The sequence below is a fragment of the Semicossyphus pulcher genome, unplaced genomic scaffold, assembly GCF_022749685.1.
Source record: "Semicossyphus pulcher isolate SPU_LCO1_2020_fin unplaced genomic scaffold, fSemPul1.0.p SCAF_14, whole genome shotgun sequence".
Classification (NCBI taxonomy): domain Eukaryota; kingdom Metazoa; phylum Chordata; class Actinopteri; order Labriformes; family Labridae; genus Semicossyphus; species Semicossyphus pulcher.
The window spans coordinates 19,746,677-19,769,764 of record NW_027211648.1 but is presented as its reverse complement, the minus strand read 5'-3'; the positions used below and the strand labels follow the sequence as shown (position 1 = coordinate 19,769,764).

The 23,088-nt window shown below is 42.8% G+C and overlaps 2 protein-coding genes across 2 annotated transcripts in view; one reads left to right on the top strand and one right to left on the bottom strand.

The window, feature by feature from the left end:
* Positions 1 to 19,124, bottom strand: part of tfb1m (transcription factor B1, mitochondrial) — a 28,612-nt gene extending 9,488 nt beyond the window's left edge. The window contains exons 1-6 of the mRNA XM_069662154.1: positions 19,093 to 19,124; positions 17,870 to 18,016; positions 17,169 to 17,320; positions 16,889 to 16,997; positions 16,645 to 16,796; positions 15,571 to 15,690 (exon numbers count right to left, since the gene is read on the bottom strand). Coding sequence (XP_069518255.1) covers positions 15,571 to 15,690; positions 16,645 to 16,796; positions 16,889 to 16,997; positions 17,169 to 17,320; positions 17,870 to 18,002 — 666 coding nt within the window. The 5' untranslated portion in view covers positions 18,003 to 18,016; positions 19,093 to 19,124. The remainder of the gene's footprint in view (positions 1 to 15,570; positions 15,691 to 16,644; positions 16,797 to 16,888; positions 16,998 to 17,168; positions 17,321 to 17,869; positions 18,017 to 19,092) is intronic.
* On the top strand, positions 1,577 to 4,528 carry LOC138591528 (claudin-20). The gene is made up of 2 exons (XM_069662155.1): positions 1,577 to 1,743; positions 2,412 to 4,528. Exon 2 carries the CDS (start codon positions 2,594 to 2,596, stop codon positions 3,323 to 3,325), a length of 732 nt encoding a protein of 243 aa, XP_069518256.1. The 5' UTR covers positions 1,577 to 1,743; positions 2,412 to 2,593; the 3' UTR covers positions 3,326 to 4,528.
* Positions 19,125 to 23,088: the final 3,964 nt, after the last annotated feature.

Sequence of the window (23,088 nt, the reverse complement as noted above, 5' to 3'; positions counted from 1 at the left end):
GCCCCAGGGAGGGTCAGTTTTAGCGTGGTGGGGTACACATGCTCCTCTGGCCTCTGGAGCAACACATAAACAAACAAAGCTTGGTAGAAGACTGATCAGCTCGTCTGGTCATAATGATAGCAGATCTTTCTTCTGTCTTAATTAGATTACCCTTCCCAGTTGTGTCGTCGTGCTGTTTGGAAATCTAATCTAGACTTTGCATCTGGGCTCTTTCTTATCTTTTAACAACAGCAGTATCATATTATAATTACTGAGCAGTTGAATATGGGAACGGAATGACTTTCATTTTATTTGTTAGTTTGTTCACAATACACATCAAGAACAGTTGTCTCCATTGAGAAGCAACAATGTCACCCCTTACAGACAAGTACTATCTCTTTGAGCATCAGATACCATTCTGCTAAATTTCAGGCATTGATGATACTGACTTTAAATATGTATATATAGTTGGACGACAAGTCTCCATCTGCTCTTATTGTACGAAATTGATGCCAAAACAGACAGGCGCTGCCATCTTGCGCTGGTGACATCATTTGGAGCCAGACTTGCACAGTACAGATCGGCGGGAGGAGCCGCCGAAGCCACTTCCGCTAAACAAAAAAAACAGCAAAGATCCTGCACTCCAGCTTATTTAACAGCAGAACAGCTTTTTGTGTTGGTCTGAGGTTAACGTTCACAGATATGGGAACTTCAATGACTGCAGGGATTGTTTTAGTTACGTCTCCTCTCGCCGAACGTCTTCTACTCTGCTAATCTGGAACAGATCGGCTGCAGGAGCCAAATTGGTCAACAGAGCTGTCAATCATCCTTTTCATAGCATCAAATAACGAAAAATTATCACTCATTTGTTTTTGTTAAGTTATCCCAACCTTGAAAAATTTGCAAACAATAGTCATCAGGAATATTTCCTTTGGTTAAAGAAGTAATGGTAAAAAAAAATAAAAAATATAAAAAAGGTGCTGAGAGATGGCAGAAATGACAATGGATGCAACCTTAGCTAATAAAACCCAAGATTTCTGTCTAAACACCCGAGGCTATTAAGTTTAATTAAGTAAAACGTTTTATTATTAGCCTAATGTTTTTGGACATGAATGCTAGCATTCTGGTCAACCAAACATACTCGTATTAAAATGTTTCTTCGCGGTGATATCTTAAATATAAACAGTAGAATAATTCGGATTTCATTGGTTAAATTTGATAGAGATTGACAACGATAAGAAACGAGCAACGTTACACCGAGTTCAGTTTTCTGTAACGTGTCAAAAGAGAGGAGTAATGTGTTTCTGTTTGAGTAAGGGTTCGGACGTTGGTTGTTGTGAGGAAAAGAGGTGTTGACAGACGTACAGCAGCAGTCTGGAGCGGAACAGTGAGGTCTAACCATTTATTAAGTTGTTGTGAGGCAGAGGCTGCTTTTCTCCAGCACACACTCATACACACACGAACCGGCGAGGAGAGAGAGGGAGCGCGCGAGCAGGGGAGAGAGAGAGAGAAAGAGGGAGACAGCCGGAGCGCTACGGTTATTTCTCCCGGGCTCCGGCCAAGCCTGTGTGGTCCACGGAGCTGGGATGTCCTTTGATACGCTGTTGCTAAGGAAATGGATGGCTTCAATGAGTCCGCGGTCCGGGCTGTGTTCTCCTCCTCGCCCCCTCACCAGCCGACTGTCTCTCAATGTGTGACTGTGTGTGTTTACAGGAACCACTGCGAACAACGTGACGCGTCAGCGCCAGCTCTGCACCAGCCGGGGTAAGGGATTATTTCAACATCGCTTTACCCCCCTCTTTGGACCGTAAAACAGCAGCAAATAGTTAGCCTGCGCTTGAAGATTATTTATTGAAAGCTGGGACGACGTATTTATTTAGATAGAGAGCAAATACTGCGCCGCCAGAAGGTCCGACTCAATAGTAATACAAAAAAGAGCAGGTACATTAACAAAGTTTAATTCTAGCGGCTGACTTAATTGAATTATCAGGTATTTTACCCTAATAAAACATTGTGTAATTGATAACTACTGGTAACTGTAGGGTCAGTTTATTAGGCAAACCAAAAATCAAAGTGGTAGAATATACAGTATATGAGGGGGTAAGGGCACTGCAGCTTTAAGTCCACATAGCAATTGAGCACTGCAAATACCACAAATTCATTTCTCCCTCTCCAATAACAGCTCTATGGGGCTCCAGTAAGGAAAAGGAGAAGGCAACACACAGAAAATGCATACATGCACAACAACCCCCAGTGTTTTGCTTACTTACTGTATCAGCCAGAGCCAGCTCTTATCGCTCGTGCTTCACGCTGCCCTTTGTTTCCAGCCAGAAAAGTCTGTGCTTGTGTGAGGTGAATGAGGGGGAGAAAGAAAGAAGGAGAGCGAGGAGACCCACTCAGTTCAATTTCTCCTTTTCGTCTCTCTCCTCCAGCTCAGTGGAGCCGCAGCTGAGGAGCTGAGGAGCCGGAGATTTGACTGGCAGCTGGTACACCACCAAGGGAGGGGAGAGAGGCGGCTGGGCAGCGGGGTCGAGGAGCCTGGCTGGCGCTGGGTGAATGCTGCCTGGCGAGGACAACGGCTGAGGCGGCGGCAGCATTAACTTACAAAAGGAGCATGGCATCCACGGGCATGCAGATATTTGGATTTGTCCTCGCGCTGCTGGGCATCATGGGTGCCATGGTGGCCACTCTGCTGCCCAACTGGAAGGTCAGCGCAGATGTGGGCTCCAACATCATCACAGCGATTTCCCAGATGCAGGGTCTGTGGATGGACTGCACATGGTACAGCACAGGCATGTTCAGTTGCACACTCAAGTATTCAGTGCTTTCACTACCTGCGTACTTGCAGACTGCCCGCACCACCATGGTGCTCTGCTGCGTACTGGCTGCCATGGGCCTCTGTCTTGCATCCCTGGGACTAAAATGCACCCGATGGGGGGGTGGACGTCGCTCCAAGCGGCACGCTGCGATTGCCAGTGGTGCTTGCTTTGTGGCTGCAGGCTTTCTGTGTCTGGTGCCTGCTTCCTGGTTTACCAACGAGGTCATCACCAACTTCCTGGACTCCAGTGTGCCCGAGAGCAATAAGTTTGAGCCTGGGGGTGCAGTGTACGTGGCCTTTGTTTCGGCAGGATTCCTCTTTGTGGGGGGGTCCATCTTCTGTATGTCCTGCTCAGGGAAGAGGCATGGCCCCCAGGACCTGGTCCTGCTCCCTCCCCCTGACAAACTGCTGCTACAGCAGCAACAACAGCAACAGCTGCTTCAGCAGCAGCAGGAGCTCCAGCACCAGTATTGCTCTCTCTCCCCATTAGACAATAAGACTGGTTACAGCCTGCAGGACTATGTGTAATAAAACAGGGCTGTGTATGCTCCGGCTAAAAGGAGACGAGCCTGAGGGGGAACCATCACGGCTTATGCTACACTCTAGGCTCTACTCCAGATGGAGGAGGAGAAAGAAATGAAAAAGGAGGGCAACAACTTTAAATTCATTTTACCTTCTCCTCTATCTTGCTCTTCTACCCTTTTCTGTTTTGCAAGCACAAGCAGTGGAGGTATTCCCTGAGCAGCGCCTTGGAACAAACAGAGTGAATGTGTAAGGAGCCAGGATAAGGTGCTGCAGCATCGAAGGGAGCCGCTAACCAAATGCAGACATCCTTCATCAGTAAATCACAGAAAGAGTTCCCCGGGGAATGGATTAAGCAAATAAGGAAGGCTTCTGTGTAGATTTTTATCCCTCGCCAAAGGTTTGAATTGAAAAGGAGGAAAAAGCAATCATTTAGCTGCTATTTACAATCGTTTGGAACCCTTCCCAATTGATAAAATAGGCAATATAACGCCTGAGTGCAGTAGGTGGAAACCCTTTCATAGCAAGCCATTGTAGATTTTCGTATACTTATCCACTAGAATGCTATGTGGAATTGATTGAAATAAATGGTCATATTTTTGTTAGCTACTAGAATGATGTTGATTTTTTGCCTCTAAAGCATGCTGTGTGGAGCCTGTCTGTGTATTAATACAGCGGAATGCCTGGTAGAAGACTGAGACATAGCCACAAAATGCCTGTGCCTGAAAAGCTGTAGAAACATTACCCTGCTGTAACTGTTCAAAGAGGTCTGTCAGGAGGAGTAGATGTGGGCTGCTGGGCTGGATACAAGACAGAAAATGCAGACAAACAGTTGCCTGCTTCTCCCTCTCTGCAGGTGGAAATAAGCGAGAGATGGAGAGAAATAAAAAGACAGATTTAATCCTTCAGTGAAGTAGACTCTCTGTTGCGATGTTTTTGTACTTACATGCAGACAAATACTGCCTGTAAGTAGCAGCTCCCCATCCCAATCCATGTACCATTCCTGCACGCCCTCAGACATGCACGCCCACACACTTACTCATGCTCTTGTGTTTGTACACGCTTTTTTGTACACAGTAAACACTCAGACACGCCGGCTTTTTGCATGTGCTTTTCACTCCTGTCATCCTCCTCCAAACTGCCATGGAAACAGAATTCGGCATTCAAATATCGTTATTGTCTGGGGGTATGTGCGTGTCAGTCAGTGGTGTGGAGTTGTTTGGGGAGGGGGGGGGGGGGTCTTTTTCTCCAGCTATGGCTCCATAAGCTTTAATCAGAACCTCTGCTCGCACTATTTTCTCTAATCCCCTTTATTAGCCAGTGACATGATCCTGCATCCCTCTCACATTTTCAGAGGTCGTGGAAGATGCTCCTCTTTGCTGCCCACTGCTGTGGTGTCTACACCATACAAGTAGACTCACAGGGATGAACAGATGTTTAATGGTGCAGTGCCACAGAGGCAAAGACGAAGCAGAAAAGGAGAAGCTTCTAGAGTCATGGTCCACTGGGTAGCTGGGTGGCAGGCGGCTAAAAAAGGCTTGAGTCATTCTCCATATGTGACTTGTTTTCCAAGTGCGTCAGCAGCGCGCTTCTGCTTCCAGTCTGCACCTGCAGACTGTCTCAGTGTCTTAAATTGCAGCCTCCTGACTATGTAACAATTCCTCTTTTTCCTACGTGTCACTCTTCCTTTTTCCCCACTCCTTCTGTCCTGCTTGTGTCACATGTTACATGGATGATCGTTGACAAGAGAAAGCTGATGCATGTTGAAAGCATGGGCGCCACACACACATGTATACATAAACAAACTCCCACCTACTCATGTGTCAGTAGCACTGTTACGCTTTAACACAGTCGTATTCCAGAGCGTGTCTGCCCTTCATTGGAGGAGGGATATCGGAGGAATACTGTTATTGTGCTTGAGACAGGCCTTGGCAGTGATGTATAGAACTGCACGTTCTCTCCTTCCCTCTCAGAAACATGCAGCTTCCTGGGGGAGAGCAGATGGCTGGGCCCAGCTCGCCACCTGCAGGCTGCTGCTGGCATGCCACAGGCATCTCCGTGGGCATCACTGCCGGCCCTGGCAGCCCTCTAGGGCCAGGTTTCCACCCCACCCTGACTTAGCCATCTTGCCCAGCACAGACTATAGCCGACAGAACTGGCCTCCTGACAATAACTCACTGCCCAGGCACCATAACCAATGCAATAAACAAAGTAAAGAATGTGCCATGTCATCAACTAATACTGACACGATATGTGTTTTGAGAATGTGCCAAATCGTCTCATGATGACACGTTTTAATACCAAGTGAAGTTCTTTCTGTTTATTTTTTTATTGCGTTGTTTGTACATGAATTATACATTGGCAAATGTTTTATGGATTTGTGATTTGTTCTGCCAGACTAAGTCTCAAGTCAACTAGATGCTTGTGTACAGTCCAGTGCAGCTTTCGAGGGTTATTTTAAATCCTCTTTATGTCTCATTTCCCAAAGCACAGCAAGACTTCACTGAGAGTTTCAGTGAAAAGATATGTGTGGTATTTTCTAAATGACATACGTGTATTTGTTTCAGCAAATCTGGTTCACTGTAAGTCTGTGACAACTGTACACAAGAATCTAGCCTTTTAAAGTGTTTGTTTTTACCGAGGGATCAGGATTCCCTCTGATTGTTTCAATATAAAATACAATATCATGTTCATACCATATCTTCTTTATAAGAAGACTACGCAATGCACCTTTACTTGTGTTACTTTGACAGCAGTTTGTTTCAAATGGCTGAGCATTCCAAGCTCCCTGGACCAGTACAAAAACACAACACTACTGGCACTCTGGAAAAAAGGAAAAAGATTTTTGTCTGATAGGATTCAGCTGAAAAATATGAGCTAGAAATTTCTCTTTTTTGGTAGCTGTGCAGCTTGATCATCAGCACGCAATTTCATTAGCTTATAAATGGCCAGAGTGCAAAGTGACTAGGTCCTAAAAGTCTAAAGAGTTACAACTCTACTGCATAAACTGTATCGAGACAGTGATTTATCATTTTGATAATAGCAGCTTATTTTTGTGGATGCTTTAGCACTTCTTAGTTTGCCAGAGCATATTTGTGATATTGAACAGTTCACAAGTTCTGATACAGTTGTCTCAATGTGCTTGTGCAAGTAGTTCTATTTTTTACCAATAAAACTATTTTGTGAAAGCATCATGTCTGCTGTATGGAGTCTGCTGTGTGTTTTACCTGTGCGGCTGATAAGGATGGACAGCATGAATCTTGCTGCCAAATCTACAGATTGTTGGATGGTACAGGCTGTGCTGTGTCCAACTACAATATGTATCCGTAAAACGTTCCTATGTGCAAATGGGTTTTGAAAATAGACTTCTCCCTTTAATATCACACCTAGCCTCTTTGAATCACCACGCACTGAGATGAGAACATTGTATTATAGATGAATAGAATAATAACAACACCTCTGGGAGGGTAAAGGAATGGTAGTTATCTCAGTTTGGCTTTGTATCTGATACAGAGTGAGTTTACTGACAACATGCAGAGCTGCTGATAATAATTAAAGATGACCACAAAAGGAGAACAACACACAGAGAGAGGTTGTGTGTGACAGGTATTTACATAAAGGGCAATCAGACAACAACTGCAATCTGTCACTTACATTAATCTACAGCGATTTATCTGCAATAAGCACATATTTTATCAGACACTTTGGTGTATATGCTAATTGATAAATAAGTTGGTGGACCGAAATGCCAGATAATTAAAAAAAGAATTAGCTGAAAATAATGATTGGTTTGCACTCCTTTTGGAAAGGTAATTTTTCATCTGTAAAATGCACCAGATGTTAGATGTCATAAGTCACTAAGTTGCTGGTTTGGATTAGCGGTTAGAGCGTGCCCAATATCTGTCATCTTTCAATCAGAGGGTTGGCGGTTCGATCCCCACTCTACATGTCAAAGTGTCCTCAGGCAAGACACCGAGCCCCAAATAGCTTCTGGTGGCATATCTAACTGTGTGTGATTGTGATGACTGGGGGCACTTTACATAGCAGCCTCTGCCATCAGTGTGTGAATGGGTGAATGTGATATGTAGTGTAAAAGCAGCTTTTAGTGGTCGCAAGACTAGAAAAGCACAATATAAGTACAGTCCATTTACCATTTATCACTTTATCACCCTCGACGCAGCGACCCCGGGTTTGGCTCTGACCCTCTGCCCTTTGCTGCACTTGCCCACGCTACTCTATTGACAGGACTCTATACACCGTCCTGTCAAATATAGACACAAGGCCAAAAAAACCATCTTTAAGAATGTTCGATGATGAACAAATTTTAAAACAATGTCTCATCAATTAGGTTGATAACCAGTGAACATTGACAAGCAGAGCTGAAACAGCAGGTCATTTAGCCGATGAACAGAAAATCATTCACTGGTTCTAACTACTTAATTGCAGGCTTTTCTTTATTCTATTCATAGGTTAAAAAAAAAACAAGCTTTGGACTTTATTGTCACATCATTTAATATTCAATCAAGAAAATAATGGACAGATCAATCCATCATTTAATTTAACATAATTATTGGTTGAAGTCTTATTGAAAAGTTAGTTAGTTATTGAAAAGATTCAACCAGTAAACGTCCCGCTCAGTACATGTCGAAGCCACGATGTTAAATAACCATAAGTGTTTCGTATTGAAATAATCTCTGAATGATGTCTATGTCCAAAATACATCAGCTGGGGATGCACAATATTGGACTTTTTGCCGATTGCCGATTTCGATACCGATATATTAGGCACATTTTTTTTATTCCACCTAATTGCAGAGAACATCAAGTCTCCCTTGTAGGGAAATTGATATCATGCCTACTCTTATTGTAATGGACAAAAACTGCCATACCGCAGACATCTTGAACCCTTTATTGGCTCGAGTTTCTGTGACTTTTTAGTCTTTATTTGTACATCGTTGATAACTTTGCGCAGGCAGTGCACACGCACACTCGTGCTTAGTTAAACGTTAAGCTTTTTTAGGTAATCATCGAGCATTAAGGCAAAATAAAAGCATTGTTTTGTCGGCAGAAAATATCAGCAGAAAAATAACATATCTGCCGATGCCGATCGGTCATTTTCAAGCCATTATCTGCAGATACCGATAACGTGCCGATAATATCGTGCATCCCTAATATCAGCTAATATATTTATATTACTATGTAGAGACTTATTCAGTGTATTGGCAACGCTTTTATCCATGACGTTCAAAAGTTGACACAAGAAATCACACACATTAAGCAGAGAAATGATCCATAAGAAAGCCAAGCTTACATTTTGAAACAAACATCCCGTGTAAATGTGTTTCATTATGTCGGCTTCCCCTGAGCCAAAATAAGTTTACTGTTCCATCATGAACACAAACAAGACGAATGCCAGAAACAAAAAATAAATATAAAAGCTAAAACCACAATTTCTGCTCCGAGTCATCAAAGTTTGTACAGATTACTGCGTAATGTCTTTAGCCCTCAGCAGAGCTCGTTTCAAATCAGAGTACTGTACAGGAAGTTTCTGTGGCGTATAGCCTCAAACTCCATTAGCAGTGGTTTTTGAATAGTTTTTTCCTGAGAGAATTTGGGCTCTCATTACAGCTGATTGGAGCCTCCTCCACACCGACTGAGCGAGAATGTGCTTTCTGGAAACAAACATGGATTATTCAAGTCTCCCTCTCTTTCTCCCACTCCTCTTGGTTATGCAACAAGAGAGCAGATCAAATACCTACTCCTCTCGTGGGGAACTGCTAATAAGATCTGCTCCTCTGTGTATTTAACCTACATTTTCCATCAAAGGCTTTCACCTCGAGTTGCCGCTATGACAGATCTCAAATGTGAGCTTAGATGAGGGGAGGTGAGCTCTCGCCAATTTGAGGCAGGGGTTAATCATGCGTCAGGCTTCTCTTTGAACTGCCCTGCATCTTCAAAAATACACTGATTGTTTTATTGACCTGCTTGACCGGGAAATGACCTTTCCAAAGATCAACCGCAGAGAAAGAAACGTGGAAGACAATGAGAAGATGAGCACACACAGGAGCGCTAATTTACTCGCCCAGGTCTGCTGGCTGACACAGAGCGAGGCAGACATCGCAGCATTGGAAGAAACTGTCACGCCGATCGGTCACCAAAACTCCATTAGCGCTCACCACATTGCTCAGAATACAATGAGCACCCGAATTGCTCGAGTATGTCACCATGCTTAATGTGCGGCTCTCTGTTTTGGACAGCGGTAATGCTCATGAAGCTTTATACTGGAGATATAATGCGGTCATCAGCGCAGAGGGAGAATGACCTTCCTTTGTCGGAGCGGCGCTTCTCTGGTTCCAGCGTACATGTGAGGCTGGGGGAATAATAGCAACGACCTTGGCTGAGCAGTTTACTGCTGAGGAAGGCAGTAAAAGCTGTGGAGATGACAAAAGGAGCGCTTGTAGGAAAACAATACACTCTGACAGTTCAAAGGAGGCCCTTTAATATTTCATTTTACAGCATGGGCGGGACTCGTGGCAGGGATGGTTCTGTACAGTACGTTGGAGGTGAGGGAGGCTAAACGGCTGAAGGTGTAGACACATCGGTTTGGTTGCGATCTATCATCTCCCTTATGACATTGATCATTGTAGAGATTATTGTATTGTTTTAAGAAGACTACAAATGTATAAGTTAGAGCACAGAAACTCAGAGGCAAACTTTAGCCCTTTTCCCACTGGTCAAAAAACACGCTAACACCCACTAACAACTGGCTGTTTCGCCTATTGAGAGGTTACAATCAGCATTCAGGCCCAGGTCCAATGACTCTGCAGTAGACCTGGGCGTTTATCGCCTCGGCTCCGATCGGCATTGATGGGAACACAAACCCGGGTCGACACACTACTCCGCCACCCTCTCCGGCGCGATGCTATGCTCCGTCGGTAACTTCTACGACTCCTTGTCATCTCAGCTACAAATTCCACCCGTCGCCTTCTAAGCAGCGCTTGAACATCGTTCCAAAATTGTCTGCGCCGAGTTTGACAAATAGACTAAATGAGTAATAGATAAAATAAAGACCTAACCACTGTTTCAGGTGCGTTGTGACGTCAGACGGCGACGCAGCAGAAAAGAGACCGACAGGAGTATACTTCACTGGTAATGGGAAAAGAGATCATCTGCATTTATTAGGGGGTCTTCCCGGGTCTGAAAAACCTACGTCAACGTGCTAAGGAACGAAAGGTTGATGCTGTTGTGAGTTTAACTATATTTTAAGCTCAAACAATCATGATAAAAAGGCCTTTTTTACTCTAACCTGAAAAAACCTCATCAACACTCCCACCTAATCCAACCTACGCCATCAGTCCCTCTTAAAAGCCTGAAATTAAGTCATGAAATCACAGTGCATGAAGTTGAAATTAGAGGGTTCAAACAAACCCTTCAAGTTAATAGCTTATAGATTGATGCCTCCAATTGTGTAGAGGCTTTTTTTTTTTTACAGACTTCATTAGTTATCAGAGCATCAAAGCACCATCAGCAATTTAATAGTTGAAAGCTAAAAAAAAAAGCTTTATTTTCTTGGGATGTAGCCAGGGTTTTAGCATCACTCAAAGTACCTGCATATTCTCTTTGCATGCTCACTAACTAGACAAAGCTGAATGTGCTGAACAGTGATCGCTGACTCTGAGCGAACCCCGGCACAGTTTCTTGTTAGGAGGAGCAATAGATCTCTGGAGATGTTCATAAGCCAACTCCGCCAACCTCTGCATTTTGTTTAAGGAGGGAGGAGGAGGAGGGTATTTTTAGCGTTTCTTTACCTTGGGTCTGTGATGTATTGAGACCAAGCCTGCAGGCGTTTACCGCGCTGGCACAAGTCATTGAAATAACTTTCCCCCCGATACTCTTGATACCGTGTTTGACCCCGTTTGTGGAATAGGAATAGGCCTGGATGAATTGTGTGCCTGTAGAGTGTGTGGTGGGAGGTGAGAAAGCAGTGCAGGCCCTCTGAGTAGATTCACAATCGTACTGTTGAGGCGTGCGCTGGGCCACTTCAGGTCACAGAGAAGGTATCCATCACTGAGCCTGCCACTGCATTACAATGCACTGAGGTGAGTCACATTCAACTGAAACACCCTCTGAATTCAAAGGATATCATTCTTTTGATACTTGAAAAAGCCGCAGCCGACACCTCAGTCATGGGAAGAAAAACAAGGGGACATTTAAATATCACTTTCTGGATGCAGGCCGAAGCTGTTTCTGACAGCTACGAGCCATAATGGATGCTCAATGCAGCATCAACAAATTTAATTTATGCTCGGCTCATCTGGCCTGTGCTCTTGGTCGGCGACGCTGTACAAGGCGAACATCTGTAGGGCTCTCCTCCTGTGAGGCTCAGTTAGTTGGCGGGTGATGGCTGATGCAGCCATTACTCAGAGCGGGCTGACGACTGGCCCAGACAACCATCTGCTGGAGGTACGCCTCACTCTCCTTTCAGATCGATCTCTGTCATGAATCCGTCTCCTAGCGATCTGTACTCGAGGAGGAGGCTTTGCTGGTTTTACATCCTTTTCTTGCCTTTGTTGTTAGTGCCACACATCACATAAAGTATGTTTACGTCCTCTCCATTCTCTTAAACTCGATCCCCCATTTCTCCTTCTCTTTTTTTATTTTATCTAACTGCATTTTCCAAAGCCTCCTCTCCATCCATCTTTGATTTTATTGTCATCTCCCACCGAGTTATTACTCCATTCTTCCTCTTTCCCATTTTCTTTCTCCAACTCATTTTCTTTTACTGTTTTTTTCATCTCTGTCATGAAATACGTCTGACTCCCACTCCCCTCCTCAGCAACTCCTTCTCTTCCCCGCTCTTTCAAATGAATGACACAGCTCTTAGCACGCTGCGGAGCTCTGTAGGAGCTCTCCTGGAGAGACAGCAGGTTGCTCGTGATGAAGCATCTATTGCAAGACTTAAAGACCTGCCTGTGAAGGACAGGAGTTGATTTTAATCAAATTCTGCCGAGAAAGCAGAGGGAGGCAGGGGAAGGTAGATGAGCAAGTCAACACGCACTCTTTACTCTTTGCTAATCAGCTATTTTCTATGTAAAGAGGCAGTGAAGATGAAGCTGGATGAGTGGATGTCCGTGGTGAAGATGCAGACGCTTGAAAGCGGTATGCTCTCTAAAACTCCTTGACCCCTGACCAGAATACAAATGAGAAATGTGTATAATACCTGCAGCAACAGCAATAGAGCTGTTTCTGTTCTCCGTTTGCTTTACTAAAGAGGATATGTCACATATGTATAAAGCTGTGAACGACAGAAGCAATTTAAAGATCATTCAATCCGTCTGTCTACGTGAGAATTAACAGGCAGAGAGTGAGTAATAAGCAAAGGGAGGCAGGTGTGATCTGCAGCAGGACCGACTCAGGGCACTCTGAGCCTGGAGGGGGGGGACACCATCAAAGCAGCCAATCGCCTCTCTCAGAAACCTTCAAGGACAATCTCAGTCACTCAATGTGACACAAGAGAGGTGCAGGCCGGGGGCGAGAGGAACAAGACGGAGAGATTAAACAGCAAGGATAAGAGCCTATCTGCGCGGCCCACGTCAATACGGACTCCAGCAGCTGCTAATTTAAAATGGATTCAACATTTCCCCTCTCATTATCCCTTTAGCCCGCGCTGGCCAGATCCCATAGGTTCAAATAAACCAACACTCACCCCCCCCCCCCCCCCCCCCGCGCTTAACCGGGGCTATTTTTTGATCACGGTTCTTTGGAAAGGCTCAGTAATTTCATTGCTTTTTTCGTGGCTCTTTGTGACTCGCTGTTTGTTTGATTACACAGTATTAAACCACTTCAGATGTTTTTCACACTCCACTAATTGCCATATGTGTGGTGAAGCACCTGCTGCTGCGTATTTCATGTGCTGTGGTGTGGGACAGTTGCCATTGGTGATGTTGGTGGAGGACATCTAAAACAGCTGACCAATCAGCGGCATTTTGTCTTCAATCTGATTTTTAAAAATACAGAAATATCTTCATCTAGATATATCTGCCCTGTTCAAGGACGCCTCACTATCAGCTAACAGAGAGCCGCAGGTTCAGATGTTACGAGACGAGGCGAAAGCGGACAAAAAGCCCAGTTGTGCTTCATTAACACAATCAGGTAATCCCAAAGCTTCAGTGGGAGCGAGATAATACCAACAATTAGAGCGCTGACTCGGTTAATTGGCTATAGGTAGGAACAGTAACACACTCACAGAGAGAAGAAAACAAATGTTTCTGTGACCAAGAGAGAGACAGAGAGGGATATGAGGGAGGGACCTTCAGTGTTTGGCAGCGTTACAAACACATTATAATTCACTTATAACACATTATAATGTATTATCAGTTTTATACGCTGCCTCTGCTTCATCACTGGAGCACTATGAACATTGTAATGTATGGACATCAAAGGCAGTATCCATTACGCATTTATGCAATGACAATATTTCTCTGTATTTAGCATTCTGACAATATATAGATCATATATTGTCAGAATGCTCAACACAATATAGTTTTATTGACAAACCACTGCTTTAGCTGGAGGTCTATATCCCTGTGTGTCTAACCTCAGCCCCCCACTCCAACCAGCCTTTGATGTTTTCAGTAAATCAGGCCGGACATTTTTATTGTTCATGCACATTCTGTGTAATTACTCTTGTGCGCACCAGTAAACAATCCAGAGCCATACAGCTTTTTATGAATTATACTTCATGACATACTAGTAAAAGGCGGCCTGCACAATGCAGAGAGTATGATCACATTAATTACACTATGTGCTCTCTGATCTTTTATAGGACACCGGCAGCAGGAGGCCAGCTCATCAAAGAGCCATCATCTCTCCTAATGATATCAGTTCGACCAAGTGCCCATTAAAACATTTAGTGTGGATAGATGGCCTGTGTGGGCATGTGGGAGGCGCTGATTCATCTGCAGTGCATGCACACGCATGCAGTGTGAGTCCACTTTGCTCACATGTATACATAACGCATGCTAGCACGCACGCACAAACGCGTGTGCACATTTGCAGCAGCGCAGACAAGCATGCTAAAAGCCTTTAAGCTCCGTTTGACATACACACAAAAATAAGACAGTCAAGAGTAGGAAAATGCACAGGAAGGCAGCTGAGTGTGATGAAATAATCATTGGGAGTCATTTCTTCTAAGAGAATGAACAATCAGCCCTGGTCCCATTCACTCTGCTGCATTTTACTCCACACAGGAGATTAAATATTTACCAACAGTGGGTCTCCTAAAGAGCCACGACATCTTCGAGGGACCAACAGTCCATCTCTGACATCAACCTAACACCTATCCTTTAATTCAGGAAAGGAAAAACATGGTTTCGTTTGTACAGAGATGTAAGAGAGCTCCTGAGTCTTTTCAAATGAGTTGTGTGTCTGCAATCTCCAAATATATCTCAGAGCAGCTGTCTATTAGCCAACACTGAGATTTTAAATTTTGCAGCAGTACTTTAATTTTTTAATGCACCTCCTGGTCCTCTTATAATTCCTCACCCCCCAAAAATAAAATATCCTTGCAATTTCATGTTACGCAAGAGTGAACGCTCGTCTTTCGCCACTGATACACGCACATGGGCTGAACGGTCGCACAGAGAGAAATTGGTCCTAAAAAAGAACTAGGCCCTCATTACATAGCGCAGTGTGATCGTGCCACATCTCAAATACCCACCAGGCATCATTACGACCTAGAGAGGGGCCAAAGACAGAACAGAGACAACACTGATTCAACACAGTCCTAATGAAGCCTTAAAGCCAGAATAGTGAGGGAGGGATGAGCGATGGTGACATGATGAGGGAGTCTGATGGGATCATGGGACCAGATGAGGAGCAGAAATTAGGAGATGTGAGGAGATCTCACTGCTATCTATTGTAGGATGAGCACTGTGAAATAGTAATGTGTCCATCTGCCCATTTTATTCTGACAGCCACTATTTCAAGACCGCTGCTTAAGGGTGAAATGAACATTCAACTTTTCTAATATAGCATAACTTTGACAAAAGTGTTCTGAAAGTTGAAAACCAAGTTCAGCCTCACCCCAGAGGGTACACTGTACATGTGTGGGATGAATGTGTGTGCAAACTAGAGTAGAGAGGGAGACCTGGAATATACAGCTGCTGCTGGTTCACTGTGAAAGTCTGATTATATTACTGACTTTTGACCATGTTGGACCATGTTAAGTATTTGTATAAGAGTTAATCCTACCTCTGGTTTGGGGATGAATGCCCGTCCGGGGATGGTGAAGCAGTTGTGGACTGTGCAGAGATACTGAGCCATGATGGACAGACGGCTCCTCTGTTTGCTGGCCGTGCTGGCCGTCAACCTCTGGATAGAAAATAACAATAGTGATTCTCAGCTTAATTAAAAAAATGATAAAACTAACCTCCCCTCCGAAAGGCTTCTTCAGTTGAAAAAGCCTTTCGCAGGAGAGGTGAAACGTCTTCAAGAACTTAAACCATGGATTAACTGTAGAGGCACTACTAAGTTAAGTCCTGAGGTCATATTCTTTCAGTAGTAACCAAATATGTCTGGTTAGCAATTTAACAGGACAAAAACTGGAAGATAATGAGCACATAAGTGAATCCTAATTAGGTTTTAATAGGTCATTAATAGTTAAATCAATTAAGCAAACATCATTAAATCATGCTCCTAATGACTTAACTGGCTTAAAAGACAAAAGCAATTTATATCTCCTTATTTACTTGAGAATTAAGATATAATTAGGGATGCACGATATTGGATTTTTTGCCAATATCCCAATATTTTCCAACCCTTTTTGCAGATTTCGATACCGATATATTAGGCACGTTTTTTTCCACCTAATTGCAGAGAAAATCAAGTCTCACCTGTAGTGGAATAGATATCATGCCTACTATTATTGTAGTGGCCAAAAACTGCCATACCGACATCGTGCACCCTCCTTGGCGCTAGACGGAAGAGGCGTGGTGCAGGCAGTGCACACTTGTGCTGAGTTAATGTCGTAGCATTACGCCAAGCTTTTTAAGGGAATTGTCGAGCATGTAGGCATAATTAAAGCATTGTTTTATCGGCGGAAAATATCAGCAGAAAAATGACATATCTGCCGATGCCGATATGTCATGTTCAAGCCATAATCCGCAGATACCGATAACGTGCCGATAATATCGTGCATCCCTAAATATAATGCTATTAAAGGTTTTTGAGTTTTGGTTATAACACAGTCTATACAGCTGTATAAAACAGCAGGATCCTGACAATTATACAACATGAAAAGTTATCCATAGAGCAGTGTTCACCCACCTCTGCCACCTCTTTCTGGAACGTGAGTGTGAGCCTGGTGCGGCCGAAGGCAAAGGGCCCCGTTCTGTTGGCTATGTTCTCCAGCCATTTAATGATGAGAGGAGTGGAGACGTTGAAGGGGAGATTCCCTATGATGTGAAGGTTTGGTGGATCTGTGATGACACGCATACACACACACACACACACACACATTTAAGTTCTGTGGATTCACAATTCATAAGCTTTCATCACTTCTCATTCTCACCTTCCTCCCATGGCTTGGAGATATTTACTGGGAATCCTCGGTCCATTCTGAAGGTGAGAATGTCCCCGTGGACAATCCTCAGCCTCCCTGGTGCTGCTTCAGACAACAGCTGTGGAAATGGATGTGATATGAAATTAAATTGATCAGATAATCTGTAATAACCCTGCAGGTGGCTTGTGATTTTGCAGTTGAAAGTAAAATCTGAGCTTTTGTTCTCAAAATCCTTATGACCTTGATAACACAGTGCATAAGCCAGTATCATCCTAGCTGTTTTTATTACCTTCAGCCCTGGGATGAAGCGTGTATCCTTCTCCACCACAAGCAGGTCGGCCGCCCCAGCATTGATGATAGAGCGGGTAAGACCCCCGGGACCAGGACCCACCTCGCACACATGGGCATCCCGCAGACTGCCTGCCTGACGCACTATTTTGTCTGAAAAGATGGAGATGAATAACCGACTCAACAGTGCATTTCATTAATATTTTTGTTAGCAATTGGTGAAAATGACTAACTTATTCCAACTCATGCATCATATAAATTACACCACGCTCTCCAATCAGATGTCTTCATCAGAGTCCATGGTATCTAAATTGAGATTAATAGCGTGTGATGTTGTAATACCTGTCTGCCTCTGTGTGAAGCAGAGATACATTAATCTAACAGTCACCTTGCCCAAGGGCAAGAAAGCAGATCAGACCTGCACTGCATCACTGATAATTATATCAAGGCTCAAGCTCCGCAAAGGCAGTAAACAATTGACTCAGTCCATTCACATTAGCAGGAGATCTACTCAACCTCACTCACGGAGCAAAGCTTGTCGTTTTCAATGCCTTGAGACAAGGACATGTGAAGCTGTGCAATCAAGTGCATTGACCAAACACACCACACAGTGTGCTATTAGTGTAGACAGAAAAAAAGAGCAGGAGCTAGCAGGTATTGGTGCACTGCAGATAAACTAAAGAAAGTGTGAGGCAGACTAACCTGTGAGCCTCAAGTCCAACAGAAAGTTCTGGGAGAGCTGTTTCTCAGCTCGCAGTTTGTACAGCTTTATAAGCTCACCAACAGTAGGCAAGGGAGGCAGACGGAAAGACGCCAGTTTCCCTGAGGCAGCCATCGGTAAGGTGGACACTGTGAAAAACAAACACACACACAAACACAAAAGGTGAGAGAAACAATGATTGATCAGCTTCCTCTGAAGAAAAGCCATTCAGAAGCTGAGAGGCATTAATGTCTACAAATACTGAAAAGGGCAACATGTGAGGCTTTAATGATAATAATAAGCTGCCAGATAGCAGTATTGTAAAGTTGAAAAGTATGTCAAGTCAAGAGTGACCTTTTCAAATGCACACAATGATAGGGAATGTGTTTACAGCCAATTATTATGTTATTTAAGTGTGTCTTGTAAGGGATTTGAATGCATTTATTTAACCTTTAAATTAAAACAGGTATACAGGTACCACAAATATTGAAAACACAGTATGTGAAAGAGATATCAGATACAGATACAGTAAGAGAAAGAGGATTGATCTATGGATTCCTGTGTGTTCTTGCAAATAATTATCAATTCCAATTACTTCTTTATCAGGTCATGGGATTGATTTCCAATGTCTAGCCTTGAGCTGAGGCGTTGATGCTGAAGAGCTGAATGTGTTGATGTTACTTGGTCTTACAACACAGTCGTAATATGTGACATCGTGCACCATCTAGTGGTATAATATTAGAACACTAAAAAATACAATTTGAAGACACTAAATATAAGAACTATTCGTATACGTTATTCTTAATACGTTTAAAATAAAAATACATGTATGAGTATTTTCCATTTTAATTGCAGGTAGAAATATGTATATTTGGCAGTGAGAGATTAGCAGCATTCATATTTGTGTATTATTACACATAAGTAAAATGAACTGCAAAACACTTATGAACAGGTCAAAGAGACAGCGACATCGAAACGACCTATTTTAAAAAGGACATCTTCCTTTAAACTGTTCCTGTCATAGTGACATTCTACTGAGAAGTGACACTCTCAGCAGCTAGCATTAGCTGCTAGTCCAAATGCCTTTAGCAAAGCTCGCGTTAAAAGGCTCTGAATTTACACGGAAGACTTGACATAAGGTTCTCAAAACACAGACAAGGCGGAGTAAGAACTACACACAATACAATGAGAAGACAGAGCTGGATATACACAAAAGTTAACCCACGTTTCTCACCGGTGTCGTTTTTATGCCTTACATATCCGCATTCGTCATTCGATTGACGTCCGAAGTATCCAATTAACTTGGCAGCATGGTAACATCGACGAATCAGAATGAAGTAGGCGGGGTTTTACGTTGCCCTTGAAAGCGCTTCATTGTTGCTGTATTTATGCATCATAGCCAACAGAGGGCGACAATTCGAACATGATGTACGGCATATATTTAAACCAATACTTAAAACAAGCAGTATTCTTTTACATAATACTCTAATGATGTTTCCTCTTTTAATTTAATGAAAATCTGTGTGAAAAACAATTTCTAACATGGCTTGAAGAGAGCTTCCTTCTTCTAACAAAGGAGCTAAATTCTCTTTGTATGCACACTATATGGAGAATTTAACTTTGATTTAATGTTATGCAGACATTTGTAAGAGGAAAAGGACAAGGTGATTATTAAGAATGAGGTGCACTCTGGATTATAAACGCACAATATTCCCTGGTTCCAGTGTCATTATTAGGCTATAAATTCATCCCTTGACACCTTAATAATGTTGAGCTAATTGAAACCTCTCCGCTAAAACTGATGAGCAGGTCCTATGTCTACCGTCCACTGAAGGGGAGAATTCATTGTCTGAGTGTTTTGTCATGCTGGATGATGCACAGCTGTTGTCTGGAATGAACCCTGTGGCTCTGTGGTCTCCTGGCTGTGCTCACGACCCACGCTGGGTCAGGGGTGTCAGAGCTTGAGATGGAAATACCCATCCCCTCCAGGGTTTCAGCGATGATTGGCAGGTCTGTCTCCCCCTATGGCTGACCTTGAGACTTCAGACCCCAAAGAGAAACACTGGTGGGTGGTGGTGGAGTCGGGGTCATGCTGTGTTGACTGCTGTGAAGAGGTTTCTGCAAAGTCACCTTCTTGAGAGCAATGTGACCAAACAATGGATGAAGTCTAAAGAATAACATATAGAACAACAGAATTAAAACTTTCATTCTCTCCCAGGGCTCTGAATGTTCACACCACATACAGTACCATCATTAAATTAAACAAATATAAATGTTCATAGTCTTCATAATGGTACAAAACAGTCTGAAAGTTCTAGGACATATATTACCTCTTTGATTTTCATTACAGGAAGGATTATCTCACTTTTAATATACAAGAAATAATCCAGAAAAAAAACCTCAAGATATACAAAATGTTTAGTAACGGCTTTATCTGACTATTATCTGCTCAATAGCCACCTGATGCCCTGCTGCCACTCCTCTTCCATGAGACATTGCCAGTTATATCCCACAAAGAAACAGGAGCCAGGACCCGTCCGTTGAGAAAGCACCCAAAGTTACAACTTTAAAATGGATTAGGTAAGTAGTAAAGCAGTAAAATTGTGAAACTCATGAAACACAACGAGTCACATGTTTTTCTGCTGTTTGAGGAGCCTAAGACACTTAGTAATTTTTGAAACAAATGTGTTACCATCTGAACACAGGATGGTGTCAGAGAGTCACTTCCTCTAAGCAGCGCTATAGTGTGTGTGGACAGCAAGAACAGGAAATGAAACATAAGTAATTAACATTTCTAAGATGGTAAGTCATCACAGTTACTGAAACATCAGAAGAAAAACAAAGACAGAAATACTTGAGGGTATATAATTTCCAAGGCAATTTAGTGGAACAGACTAAAATCATAAACACAGAAACCACGAGAGATGAGTAGCCTACAGTGAGTTCAACAGTAACTTCTGCTATGATGATAATTGAAAGTTGAGTCATTATTTTTATTTAGCTGTATGTCCAACAGATGCTGTAACAAGTTCAACAGAGTTAACAGCCTAAAAAGTGAAACCAGATGTATGCTATAATGAATGTCCACTGGTACGAGTGTTATTGTAGTCCACCACACACAAAGAAATGCAAAATTCATGAAATAATCAACATTTTTGTCTTCTAGCCAAATAAAAGAGTAATTTGGATGGACAAGGCAGAGTTAAAGTCATGCTGAAAGTATTTACAACAAGTTTCAAGTTATAGTATTCCTTTGAATGAATACAAGCGATTATGCTTAAACTGCTGTATGATGTACTTTTCATTCTTTTTATGGACACAAAATTATGTATATTTATCATTTTGGACAGGAAACCATTACTGCAAGCGGAAGTGGAAAATCTAAACCTCTTATTAGACACACTTGTCTGTCAAGCTTAAAAAAAATCTACAGTACCACATAAAACAAGTTGTGGTACTTCAACATTGGAATTCCTGTGGTAATCAGTGCCTTCCTGTTATACATGTGTTGTGGTATTTTTGTGGTAGTCTGAGATTTAGTGACCTTTTTGACAATTCACTACAAGATATTTTGTGTTAAGACATATGAGTCCAAGTTTGACATTGTAGTTTCTTATTTTGTAGTGTGGAGCAGAAACAAAAAAAAACAAAGTGTGTGTGTGTGTGCGCACCACGTGTTTTTTGACACGTGAAAGAAAAAAAAAAGATCCTCTCAGTCATAGTAAGGGGAAAATAATCAGGCTTTGTGACAAGGGGTGGTCGGTAGCTGTTTCCTGTCTTTATGCTAGGCTAAGCTAGCTGGCTGCTTGCTCTAGCTTTTTTGACATGCGACTGGTATCAATCTTGTTTTCCAACTCTGAATGAAAGCAACTGAATGTATTTTGCAGATTATACAACATATAGTTCCATCCAAGTCATATGATTGAATAAGATGACCTCCAACACCTTGGATGTTTTACTATATGTATCACTGAATACCAATAGTTAAAGTTACAGAAAATGGTCTTTGTCTAGATTGTCCAAATGTGTTCCTGGAAATCTTGCATGCCACCAAATCAACGGTTAAGGAAGAAAATGGAAACATACAGATAAACGTACATGATACAAAGTAGCACTAATGAGTAGCCATACACAAGGTAGCAAGTGTGCAGGAAACTGATTGGTTTGGCAACAATCAAGTTCAAACTGTCAAACAGTGGAATTAATTGTGTGAGTGGAGCCAAATGAGCCAGTGAACGTACTGTTTACTACCACACCTTGTAGAACTGTTGTTGAAAGTAGTTGAAAGTAATATTACACTCCAGGTTGTGCTGTTGTACTGAATATCAGCACAGCTGTAATTATCCATGCTGTTATTCGGTACAACAGCACTCTCGCTTCTGTAATATTGTCAGATGCTTCCTTCAAAACACTGCACAATGAAGACGCGGCCACAAGCATAAACATTATTTATAAGACCTTCCTGTGCCCTATATCTCCAGTTTACATGTTTATAATTTTCTTCTTCATTTTCTGCTGGCCTTTATGCCTTTTGCTGAAATCTCTTTATGGCCTCAGGCCAGGAACACCATGTTCCCTGTTGTCTCGGCCTGGTCTAATCTCTCCCTGCTTGGACAGCTCATTAGCATCTGTCAGCACGCCCAAAACTCAAAATGACCCTCGAGAGTTGAGGCGATGTCTGCGAAGACGTGGAAGTGAACAGAGTCGATAATGTTGCTGGAGTGTTTTGATGACAGACATGACTGTTGGAAGGGACCACAGCCATTACTCTGCTGGGGGGAGCATGTGACGACAAGGTAGCGCTGAGAGACCTGTGTTGAGAATTAAGGTTTAAAGAAAAGTGGGCAAAGTTGATGTAGGTTACATCATCGGTTTACAAAGCTGGCTTATAAAATTATAAATGACTTTGCCAAAAAAATCTTATTACCTTTATTTCCCATGTTTCCTTTGATGAAACCTTCAACAAAGATTACGTTAAAGCTTCCTTGCAGCTGGATGACAGAGCTCAATTCTCACAGCAACATTTTATCACCCATCTTGCATTAATTAAATCAGAGTGCCTCTCATTCTGATCACATTGTACAAGTGTGGGAATGGCAGCTACTTCAACCAGCCCACATTTCGACTCTGATTCATAACAACCGCAGCCCCAATGGGCCCAGACAGGACCACCGTCCTGTGGGCATAATACATACAGAGTGAAATCATAACAAATCTCTTC